The 12,711-nt window shown below is 33.1% G+C and overlaps 2 protein-coding genes across 4 annotated transcripts in view; one reads left to right on the top strand and one right to left on the bottom strand.

Moving 5' to 3' along the window:
• LOC134530755 (uncharacterized) overlaps positions 1-12,711 on the bottom strand; it is a 98,110-nt gene that overhangs the window by 22,564 nt on the left and 62,835 nt on the right. The window lies entirely within an intron of this gene.
• On the top strand, positions 815-7,117 carry LOC134530754 (uncharacterized). 3 transcript variants are annotated; one of them, XM_063365892.1, is made up of 6 exons: positions 815-1,357; positions 1,886-2,028; positions 3,393-3,602; positions 3,726-3,791; positions 3,868-3,998; positions 6,803-7,117. In XM_063365892.1, the coding sequence occupies exons 1-6, from the start codon at positions 1,134-1,136 to the stop codon at positions 6,914-6,916; spliced, it is 888 nt and encodes a 295-aa protein (XP_063221962.1). In that variant the 5' UTR covers positions 815-1,133; the 3' UTR covers positions 6,917-7,117. The 3 variants fall into 3 exon arrangements, with proteins under 3 accessions (XP_063221962.1, XP_063221961.1, XP_063221964.1); XM_063365891.1 differs by having other exon boundaries at positions 3,393-3,791; XM_063365894.1 differs by lacking the exons at positions 3,393-3,602; positions 3,726-3,791.

Raw genomic sequence — 12,711 nt, forward strand, 5'->3', positions numbered from 1 at the left:
TATCATATAACCTAAATGCATCGTACTCTGATGTACACATAATAATTCATTATGAGGGCCTGAAACCTATTTAAAAATAATTATTGACATTATATCCCATATTTACATTCGGTACAGAGTATAGCTAAGTATTTCATACTTTCATTCTTTATTAATAAAAAATATCACAAAGCATAAGGAATGTGTACAAAAAATGAATGAACCATGTTTTATCGCTTAAGAAAAAGAAAACCGTAACACGAACGTAAGTTGTAAATAAATGCATAACCATGCAATGGCTATGAAAGAGTGCTGGCAATCAGTTGTAGTTAATAGCGCTCTCGTATGTAGTCGGCGAGCTATCGATATTTCACTACCTGCGCGCGCTCTATACGGTAGTCAACATAACCAAACAGGAATGATGTCAACAGGCGCTGGTTACATTTTTATAAGCAGTATACAGCGGCGAAGAAGACGTTACAGATGAAGTTATTACTTTTAAAAACGTCTTTATAAGATGACTTACACAACAGAAAACTTAATGTTATAGTCCATCCACGGTAACCTCCTACTTTTTTAAACGAACCTTTGAAAAAACACACCAGGATGCAGCATGTTTGGTTTGTTTGCAAAAATACTTTCCATCATATGCATATTAAACATGCATTAACACTAAATTACCGTATAATGATGTTAAATAAAATTTTACAAAAAAAGTAACTATCTATGTACAATATTATTAATATTAATGATCTCGCATGTGTGTAAATGAAACAGTGAGAGAAGTGGTGTGTTGGCAATGATTAGAACGAAATAGTTCCTTAGCCAAAATATATATTTTTTGACTTTCCGCGTGTATTTAAGAATTTGTTTGGGTATTTGTTAAGTTTGAACATTTTTTTAAATCTCTGGTGAAATAAAAACGTTATGTTAACGGTAAAAAAATATTACGTGCCGAAACCGTGGTCGCGCATTAATAATGTTAATAGTCACTTGTTTGTTTTCTCTTTCAGCCGTTTGTCTGCAGTTACGCCATATTGCAGTGTGTTTTAATATATTACTGACCGTGAAATAACGTACAGTTTGTGTTTCAGGATTTTGTGTTAATATTGTGTATTTTAACTTTGTTATATTATTTATTATCTACTATTGTAATGATGGAATTTGTTATCGTTTTGATATTTTGTGTGGTTCTTGTGATTGCTGTAATGGTAATTGGTTCCGGGATGGGGAAAGCTACTTCTTCGCAGCGTCAGATGGACATCATTAACGTCGCTCAGAACTTATATGTTTTAATTAGGAAAGGCGACTTGAAGAAATGTGACGTTACGCAGACGACCGCGTTTCTTCTCAACATCTCAAAGTCAACTGTTCTCAAGTAAGTAGGCTTTTTTCGTTTTCATGCACTTAAAAAAAATATCGACTGTGTCCTAAGTATTGTCGGCCTGTGTTTTAACTCACGAGGTTTTTTGTGTTTTATTTCCAATTTATAATTTTTGGTGTGAGACAACACCGCCATGTGGCGTCTCTGTTGAAAAGTTAACCTAAAATCATATTAGGCCTACTCAGGTCCTAACAATAACAATATAGGCACTTTCAAGTATTTTTATGGGTGTGATACACGTTTGTTTATAACGATGTTTATAAACTTTATGATAGGTTTAACTATAACATAAGGGAGTGATTTTATAATTTGCATTTAATTAGTTTTTCATCTGTTTGGGAGATCACAAAATAAATAAAAAAATACTTCATTAATTTCGTGGACAAAGTCTGTCATGTTTCCATTTAGTGACCACAAAGCAAATATTTGTGACAAAATGCCATATTTGGAACACTGCCTAACTGCGTATTGTGAACGGGTCCCCGGAAAAGTGTTATGACAAATGTTTTTTTTTTTGGTTAGGTACTACAAGAAAGACATTGAAGAAGTTTCAACACCAGGAAAAAAGAGGAAAAAAAGGCCACAGGAAGGAAAGTCACTTGACACAGTCGACGATTTCACAGTAAATGCAATCAGGAATGCAATTTACAGGATGTACGCTGAAGGTAAAAATTTGATACTGAAGAGTAGTTTCAATATCACTGGGGTAGGCCCTACTTAATTGTATTCATTTCATATATCCATATGCAGATTGACCGGTTCAGTTTTTTTCCGATATAATCTGTCCTTTAAAAATACTTAACATTTTTGGGTGGTTTGTTAGGTTTCTTTATTGATATGGTATTGATATATAGAATATTGTGCAACATATGAAATAGGTACACGTCCTTTTAAGGTTAGGTTAAAGATAGAAAGAAAATGGTTACATTCTAAAACTACAAGTAATGTTTATATCGTTATACACAGTATACATATTAAATAACCTCAACTTTTATGATGTATCAGAAGGTTAAATAATGACTATTTCCAGTATCAATAATATCCAGTTGTGCGCTTTAGCAGTAATTGGTTACAAATTAGTGAGTTGTGGTCTAAGCAAGCATGGTTATTAAAAAAAAATTGGGATACTTAATTGGCTAAATTGTACTGTGTGGCAGGGTCCAGTACAATATATATTCTATTGCAAAATAGTGTCATGCCCCGCCTAACCCTTCAGAAAATATAGGGGTATTGTTATTTTATAAACAATAGGCCTACTTAATTGTAATGAAGTATCATATGAAAACACAACTTAGCCAGACAAACTGTGTGTTAGTGTATGAAGTAACAGAAGGTTATAAAACAGTAAAAGTTTAGTATCGCGTATCCGATTCGATACATTGATCCTGATCGCATGATCCTGCAAATATTGATCCTGTGATTGATGATGCTTGCTTTTCTAATTTATTACGTTTAAAAATCCTGTACAAAACCAAAACTAAAAACCTGTGATATAGTAATCAGTTATGATTTAAAGTTGAATAATAATGAAAATATATATGTTTTATTAAACTTATGATAATTATTCTTGCTATACCACAATATTTGATTATGTTCAGGATCTTTGATCTGAATAAATGAAAAAAAGCATGCACCACACGATCAATAGGATGTACAGGTTCATGCATAAAGATCTAGGGATCACATGGGATACACGATACAAAACATTTACCTATAACACAGTGTAGAGCTTGTAACTTATTGATTGCTAAATTGAATGCTGAAATACTAATATTTTACACAACTTCAATACAAACGCGCAATATAATCGTCATACCATTGCAGACAAAAATACTGCAATGTAGAATTCCTCTAAGCAAACTACAAAATTTAAATTAATTTAAAAGTATTTTTGAAATGTAAGTTTATTAAAACTATTTAATAAATGTAAATTGTGCACTTAAATTATCTTCTACGGGGTTGTGGTTTCGCTTAGTTTTGTGTACCTCTGTTATTTCATGTATTGTTAATGTATGCAATAAATTTACAGGTTTGAATGGTACAGTCGACACCATTTTGAAAGAAATCAGGGAAAGACAAATAGATTATTATGGTGGAAGATCAAGTCTTCATAAATTGTTAAAGAAGATGGGATTTTCATGGACAACTGTTGATGGACGAAAAGCTTTGATAGAGAATGAAAACATAGTATTGCAGCGAATAGATTTCTTGAGAAAGTATAAAGAAGAAAAAGAAAGAGGTGCCAATTTCATATTTGTTGATGAAACATGGATTTTCCAGAGAGGCAAGGCATTAATTTATTTGAAAATTTGTTCTGTGGTCCAATACAAAGTATTTCATTTCCATTTCATATATTTTTCAGGAACTGTATCAAAGTCATGGCAGGACAAGAGTCTACAATCTGCGAAGAGACGTACTGTTGGAGATGGTAAAAGGTTTATTGTTGTTAATGCTGGAGGGCGCACTGGCTTTGTGCCAGGAGCAGGATTACTTTTTTTTTTCAGGTCAGAAGACTGCAGACTACCATGGCGAGATGAATGGGGAAACTTTCTTGATGTGGTTTGAAGACATGTTGGTGCATCTTGAGGAACCCAGTGTCATCATAATGGACAATGCTTCATATCACAGCACCCAGGTATGTGCAATGGTAAAGCAGTGTCTTTTTATTGCTCAAATTGTAATGTGAAAAATTTACATGTGTTTATTATTGTGTATAAGTACGAATATTCGAGACTAATACATTTTGCCAGCAATAATTGTTATCTTAATAGTATGCCTACACTACATTTTTATAAACTATAATGTTTGAGCTGAAATTGATTACACACACACACACACACACATACATATATATATATATATATATATATATATATATATATATAATGTAATTGAATTACATCGTAGTGCAAACTAATTTAGTAGAGGGTTTGAAATACCAAATACAATTTTTTTATTGCAAATAGCATTTGAAAATGACATAATTACTTGTTTGGTAAAAGGACCCACTTTATGAATGCTCTGTTGCCCTACTTAATAAATTAAAATAATATTTTCAAAAAAATTTCTAGTCACTAAACTAACATGCTTTGTTAAATTTAGAAATTCATTACGACAATATGCCAAAACACATGTTTGCTTTGCATAAGTACAGTAGAACCCTGTTATAATTTGTTTTTAAGGGGCTACAAGAAAAAAAAACATAAGCAGGAAATTCAATTTAGTACTTTTTAGTGTGGATTTATTGCCAATGGACTCAACAAGCTGCATAAAGATATATTTGATGCTCCAATTTGCTTGTAGCAAGCCAAAAACAATTTTTCTTTAACATCATGGTGCTTCCAGCTTCTATCTGCTTTGTCTTTACTTACACATTGTCTCATTGCTGTAAAATTGTCTCATTTCTGTATAATTGTCATAATTCACGACAGTGTTTACAGTGGAAATGCTTAAGTCCAGTTCTTTTGCCACTTGAACATGTGATTTAAGTGAATACATTTGAAAACACACAGAATGGCTAAAAATTTATGAATTTATTTGTTTTCCAAGGGTGTCAACAGGCAGTTAACTGCTAACATACACATATACATAGACAGTATAGACAAAGGCTTTTAATTTTTTTTCGTCTTCTAAAATTTTATGAAGTGAACATTACAAGCACGAAACGCATAATTTGTGAAACATTATATCCAGGAATTAAATACATTGTCCTTATAGGGAAAATATTGGACTTGAAAAATAATACATTATAGGCAGGAAAACTTTATAAGCAGTAAAATTGTAACAGGGTTCTACTGTCATGAATTCTTATCAGCTACTTGAGTATTTAGTTAAATGTTGGCATAACGTAGGTTGAGAAAACACCTACAACGAACTGGACCAAGGATGCACTGATCGCGTGGCTGGAGAAGAATGAGATAAAACATGAAAATAATTTGTTGAAAGTGGAGCTGCTGAGAATAGCTAAACAAAACAAGCCCCGAATACGGTATATTATTTCGTTTTTTTTACAGCATTTCTTTAAAAGTGAGATAGTTGCAAAAAATTACATTCTTACGCCTTGTTCTAACACACTTTTCAGATATGAGGTAGACGAGTTGGCTCGTAACTATGGCCACGAAATTCTACGACTCCCACCCTATCACTGCCACTATAATGCAATCGAACTAGTTTGGGCTCAATGTAAACACCATTACAATAGTAACGTGGGGCGGGCCAAGAGATTTGACAATGATGCAGTTGCAGCCATCTGGAAAGAGGCTCTTGATGCTTCCACACCAGAGAGGTATTTTCATGTTGCATGACCAATGGGGTATTCCTTTTGAAGTAGAAATTGTTTTATTTTCCTGTAGAACATTCCTCAAGCTTCAGCAAAACCCTTACCATACATTTTTACATAATACGTAAGTATTGTTGCCTAGCAGCCTGGTCCTACCATTCCTTGTGATAACTTTGTGTGCTAGTGTGTGTATAGTGTGATTATCATTTTGTGTATATTCATATACCAGTAATACAGTTTTAAAACAATTGGTAAAAATAAGTGGTTTGAATTTGTGTAGTTGTCGTTTTGAAAATGTGTTGCATGTATGTGTTTGTGTTCGTGTTTGTGTTTGTGTTTGTAATTTTATTCCCATGTGATTCATACATATCTGTGTAGTTTCTAGATCTAACAGTGGTGACTTATTTGCAAGGTTTTTTTTTTTTTTGTAATTGCAGTCCATTTGCAATTGTTTCATTTCCATAAATAGTTTTGTATTTATTAGTAATTGTGATATTACTTTCTGTTATGCTTAATCTTGTGTCAATGACTTTAAAGTTATGGTGGGTTCAGTGCTGTAGGCAGATTTCAATATTCAGATAAAATTTCAACGTAGAGAATTTTAAATATTTTCATCTAGCGAACTTGAATAGGTATTTACACATGTAGTTCTTGCACATTAGTATTTTCAAAAGTTATGTTATTATAGTGAAATACATATACAGTAAATCATCAAAACTATTCAAAAAATTAAATTTTCGCTATATCTCACTGTTTTTGTCTGGGACAAATTTTAACCAAAAACATACACAAAACTTATGAAATAAATATTTTATCATATGCATTCTAAGCCTTTATTGATAACATAGAAAATATTTACAGCTTTATTATATCTTGAATAAACCACTATAAATTTTTTTTCAGATAACATAAAACAAAACATGTTACTTCAAGTATTAAATAATAGCTTTGATAGTTGAGGAAAACACATTAAATGAGTTTTGTTGTGTTTAAAAATAGTTTCTTGTGGAGTGAGTTTAAAATTGTATGTAATAAAGAGCATGCCATGCATTGTTTACTATGCCGTTTTGACAGAAACAAACATATTTTGTTATAGAGTGGTTTTTGCTATAAACAGGTCATTTATATAGAGGTTTTACTGTATACATTAATTTTTTTAGATGGGCGAGGTGTGTGGATCACGTGGAGAAGCTAATTCAAGCAGACTGGGAGAGAGAAGTCCACATAGACAGCGGCACCATTCCTCCACTCATCATCCACCTCGACAAGGATAGTTCAAGTGAAGACAGTGACAGCGAAGAATTTGAGGTTACGACACAGCAAGTAGATGGAGACAGTGAAGTACTGGCAGTTCCTCTTGATGATTTACCCGGGTGTTCTTATTGAGGTCTGTATGTAATAAACACCTGGGCAACTGTAAGTATTGGGGTTTGAAACATTTTTTTTTCTTTTATGCATTCCCATTAAGTATGTTGATTACTGGAACTTTATGTATTAACTTTATATTACACATATTAAGATAAATTTATAATAAATTTCATTTCTGGATTCGTATAGGTGTATGTGAAACATTTTATTTTGTTGTGTGTCTTCATTTTTCAGTGAACTTACTTGGAAAACAAAAAGCCAGTCCCCATCCAGGGCCACAAATAAATAATGCATATACTTGATGTAAGTTTTTGGACATACGCCATTGCTAAGAACTTTTTCTGTTGAAGAAAAATTAATAAATAAAATAAATAAATAAAAATAAAAATAAAAATTCTCAAAAAAAGATACAAAAAAACACACAAAATTAAGCAAACCATTGCTGTTGTCAACAAGGATATGAACACCACAAAATATTCCGAAACAGGAATATGGTCAGCAAACAAAGAAAAAACAAAGAAAAATGTACTAAGAGAACGAAAAAATCCCCACAAATGATGACAACACAAAAATATTGAAACCCAAAATAATTCAGCACAACAGTTGAAGCGAGACAAAAAACATGACAAAACGAAAAAACAAACAAATACAATAGTTTTACCTAAACAGATAGGTAAAACTATTGTATTTGTTTGTTTTTTCGTTTTGTCATGTTTTTTGTCTCGCTTCAACTGTTGTGCTGAATTATTTTGGGTTTCAATATTTTTGTGTTGTCATCATTTGTGGGGATTTTTTCGTTCTCTTAGTACATTTTTCTTTGTTTTTTCTTTGTTTGCTGACCATATTCCTGTTTCGGAATATTTTGTGGTGTTCATATCCTTGTTGACAACAGCAATTGTTTGCTTAATTTTGTGTGTTTTTTTGTATCTTTTTTTTAAGAATTTTTATTTTTATTTTTATTTATTTATTTTATTTATTAGTTTTTCTTCAACAGAAAAAGTTCTTAGCAATGGCGTATGTCCAAAAACTTACATCAAGTCATGCACTCCCATTGCACAAATCTTTTAAAGATAAATAATGCATATAAGTGGTATAGAAATTACTGTCAATTCTTTACCACAATTTTACTGTTCATAAAATTATGATTTTGTCTAATAAGTATACTCAGGAAAATGTATATAACCATATTTTTATTTGTGGCCTTAACCGGCAAAATGGTAGGGGTTTATTAAATAAAAGAAGAAAATTCATTTTTAAATGTTTTCATCTGAATTTGTTAATTTTATTAAACCTTCAATCCTTAGTCTTTTCCAGATTGCTTAGATGGACAGCCATATGTATAATTTACAATACTTTTTTTTTCAGATGCAGAAAACTGTGTTGAACTGTACTGAAGGATGATATTTATTGCTTACATAAATGTTGTAAATTTATATGTTCTCCTAAAAATTTACTTTAAATTATATGTTATTTCTTTAGCTAACAAACTTATTTTTTAATATTTTTACCATTGGGTATCATAAATGTTATGAACATATACATGTATACTTAGATCATATTCAAATTACTTATATATATATATATATATATATATATATATATATATATATATATATATATATATATATATATATATACACATACATACATACATACATACACACACACACACACACACACATTGTTTTGACAGCTGGTGATTGTAAACAAACCATTTGACATTTGTCACATGGCAATGTTTTTGTTTACATACGGCGGAAGGATACATAGTGACATTAAAGTAGATGCGGTGAAAAGCAGGGCTTCAGAAAAGTAGGAGGTTACCGTGGATGGACTATACTATTAATTAATAAAGTAAGCGTAATATCCGAAAGAACAGCGTAAATTGCAAGAAGCAGATTATAGGCGCATTGTAAACCACGGGAATTAATTGCATTGTATAAAATGAGGATAAAACGGGTCCGAAAAAAACTGGTGCAAATATCGGGAAAACATAAAAAGCGGTAACGTAAAATCGGGGTTTCACTGTAATTTTGTTTATAAGAACATGAGAATACCAACCAAATATGCGAAAAAAGTGGAAAAAGTGACCAGTTACTGGAAAAAGTGACTTTTAGTGACAATGAAAACAAAAAGTGACTTTTAGTGGAAAAAGTGACCGACTTTGAGGCCTGTAACACTCAACGATCTTTATATACTTTGTATGACAAATTTGACACCACGTAACAGGAGAAGGTGGTTATGCACTAATAATCAGTTGGCTGGTTGGCTTGCCTGCTTGGGTGTGACCTTAAACACACGCCACATACCTTTTCACGAACTATCCAACCATCTTTTACTGGCAGTGAAACCGATATTACTGTCCGGATATTTACACTTTAATTTGTCAAAAATTAAAGTGCTTATTCGTGTATAGCCACTTGGTTCACACCAATCCTGTAAGGCCTGTGAGTTTTTTTTCATTGCAGAGATAAATGTTGAAACCTTAGTGTGAGTGAATGGCGACTTGAAGGTAACGTAAAAATTCTTAAACCACTACATGAAGCCACAGAAGAACTTCCTGGAGAAAGGATACCTACAGATTCAATGGTTATTCCAGTTTTGTTTTCATTTGAGACATTTTTGAATAACTACACTGAAACTCATTCTAGTGAAGTTGAGTCTGGTGTCACATTTTGTAGGGCATTACATTTTGGACTGAAGGCACGCTTTCCTTTGTTAGACCCACACTTCAAGGCTGTTGTGTCCGCCAATGAAAAACAACTTGCTGTTAACACTTTACAGCAAAAACTTGACAGTTTTCTAAAAGAAGACACTGAATCAGGTAAAGTGCTTGTTTAATATTAACACATCAACTTAATCATAATTAGTAAACAACTTGGCACATCTCACAGAAACATAAAGGGGGTTAATTCTTACTGTGGGCAGCTTTTGCTAAATTTAATGGTCTGTGAATGTAAAATTTATTGGGTGGTATTCTACATTCCATAGCAGTATACATTTTAATAGGCCTACAGTATGGATTTTATTATTTTCTGCAATAAATAGACTAACAACCAGGTTTCTTACTTGTAGTTAGCATCTCGGATGTTTGTAAAGGTTCAAGGTATTTTTTTCTTTATTTTGCAGGGACTCAGAAAACTGAATCAGCTAATGACTCACTAGCCACTCCTCTTTGTGGCATGAATTTGATAATTTAGCTGCAAAGTCTCTCATAGGTGCTAATCAAAACACAGAGGTGACAACATATTTAAATATGCCACTACTAGAGAGAACTGGAGACCCACTGAAGTGGTGGGAACAAAATGAGATGATACTGCCAAATTTATGCAAGTTATTCTCCGTTCACTCTTACCTCAGTTTTGGAATAAACAAAGCCTCTTGTAAACAAACATTTTCATTGGCTGCCGGCCGCCGCGCACATTATTCGTGCGCAAGAAATAGTCCCTTGGTTACGTACCATTTGTAAGTATTTTTACACTGTCTTTTCTATAACAATTGTTGATATATAGCATTATAGCGATTCATCATTAATTTCCAATACAGTTTAATGTGTCAGCTAGTATGTACTTACAATTATGTTAGCAGACGCCGTGTGTACGGTGGCATAGACAAAATGTACTGTACAGTGTACAGTTGATGCCCGGCGCAACAGTTGCATTTCGGATTCGCGCGCGCACGGTTTGTTATGGCTGACGTCGGACCGAGTTTTGTAAAACACAGAACGGGAAAGCCTTTGAAAAGTGCACAGAAAACTATTATGTTGAATGTTTTTAAAACATTTTCAGACAAATATCCGGATTGTCGTGTGAACGATATCGCGAGTTTAACTGCGGAATTTAGGCGTGTTTCGAAGAGCAGTGTGCTTCGTGCAAGGAAAGAATTACAGGACACCGGGACATTAACATCTTCCGGGAAGAAAAGGAAACTTGAGTATCCTGTTATAAAAACTTGTGATGATTTTGTGAAGACGGTTATTAGGCGTAAAGTGCATAGTTTTTTCTTCGCAAATGAACCACCTACGCTGAACAAAGTGCTACGGTGCTTCCTGTTATATTATGTCTCCGTTATTTTATTAGCACCGACTGTACTGAAGTGTGTGTGTTGCAACTAGTGCTTGGCGCGCCAGATGAATTCAGCCTATCACTTGCTGACGCGGCGCAGTGATACGGCGGTGTTTGTTTATTTCAGAACTCAGCTAAGAGTGAACGGAGAATAGTAGTGGCATATCTGGGAATACCAGCAACTCAAACTGCTTGTGAAAGTGTTTTCTCATCCGCTGGAAATATAGTGTCTTCAAAGTGAGAATCTTTAGCCACCCAACATTTATAGAAGAACTGGTTTTCTTGCATGAAAACAGAAAATTATATTAAAAGCCTGTTTTCCAAACAGATCAGAAACATTTCCTCGAAAGATGCTGCAACTCATAAGTGTAAAGAATGTCTTGTATATTGTTTAGTTTCTATAGGTTTAGTTCATGAAATTTGTGACTTACCAGTGTGGTATTTTTTTTATAACTTAATGTTGTTGTGGTAAAAATATTACAAAAATTATAAGTTAGCTCTCATGCTCTATAGATAGCTTATAATGTATTTTTCCGATTTTTCCTGATTTCCAGAGTGAAATCTGATTTTCCCTCCCAAATTTTTCCCAAAGCTCAATTTCCTTTCCCGCACACCCCTAGAATATTTACATTATTTAAATCACAATAAATTTATTGTTAAAGTTTACTTTTTTTTTTTTTTTACTTGCTGGTTCTTTACAGTCACTTTCTTAATTTTAAAGTTCTTGAAACTTTTTTTCAGCTCTGCTAATTTTGGTATTTTGCCAGCACCCTGTTTTTGGTGGAGTAAAGTCATTTAAGCACGCTGTTAATTTAAATGATTTGGTTTGGTTGTTTTGATGTCTGCCACATGGTGGACGCAGGAGACCAACTCCTGAGAGGGTGCCCAAGTTGTCAGTTGTCGCTCTTGTTAAGAGGACAGCCAACAGCTGACTGTGTCTCTCTGTGTCTGTCTGTGTGTGTGTCTATATATATATATATGTGTGTGTGTATTTACACATACATATGTATATACACATGCATATAGAGATATAGAGATAGATATAGATAGAGAATTAGAGAGAGAGAGATAGATGCTCTGCATATGTGTATCAGCTTCAAACATATTACAAAAAACTGCATGCCCAATTTTGCAATGTGTGTCGGGCATTAGCTAGTCAAGAATAAAACTAAAACTGCTTTGTATGATTTTTATACTAATTTACATTCTGAATCAGGAAAACCAGTACATTAAAAAATGATAACCAGCTTATAATGTGCTTCATTCTTTATATTTTTCTTTAAATACCCATTAGATGTTACTCTTTATAGGAACAGGTAGGTCCTAGTTTACCATTTATTAATTGATTCAAATACAAACCATAATACACTATGATCTCCTGCATGCGCTATAGTAGGTACTGTACCACAAGTGACTAGTGTTTCCTTCGTGTCTACTTGCGTACATGGTTTACAATTAAAAGTGCAATTCTGCACAGGCATGCCTAAGAGGCTCAAGGGATAATCCAAACTGCCCACCTGCCATACTTATATTTACATGCATACTCTTACAGGTATACCTGAGTTGCATGTCTTAAATATTACATGATTGAGCATGCCATCTTGCCGGCATTGAGGTCATTAGACGATGAGGGAACT

Source organism: Bacillus rossius, chromosome 3 (assembly GCF_032445375.1).
Source record: "Bacillus rossius redtenbacheri isolate Brsri chromosome 3, Brsri_v3, whole genome shotgun sequence".
In the NCBI taxonomy this organism is placed as follows: domain Eukaryota; kingdom Metazoa; phylum Arthropoda; class Insecta; order Phasmatodea; family Bacillidae; genus Bacillus; species Bacillus rossius.

Coding starts and splice junctions, on each gene's coding strand:
- LOC134530754 (XM_063365891.1), top strand. CDS start 1,134: ATGATGGAATTTGTTATCGTTTTGATATTTTGTGTGGTTCTTGTGATT. Junction 1,358..1,885: donor TCAAAGTCAACTGTTCTCAA/GTAAGTAGGCTT, acceptor TTTTTTGGTTAG/GTACTACAAGAAAGACATTG. Junction 3,792..3,867: donor GAGACGTACTGTTGGAGATG/GTAAAAGGTTTA, acceptor TTTTTTTTTCAG/GTCAGAAGACTGCAGACTAC.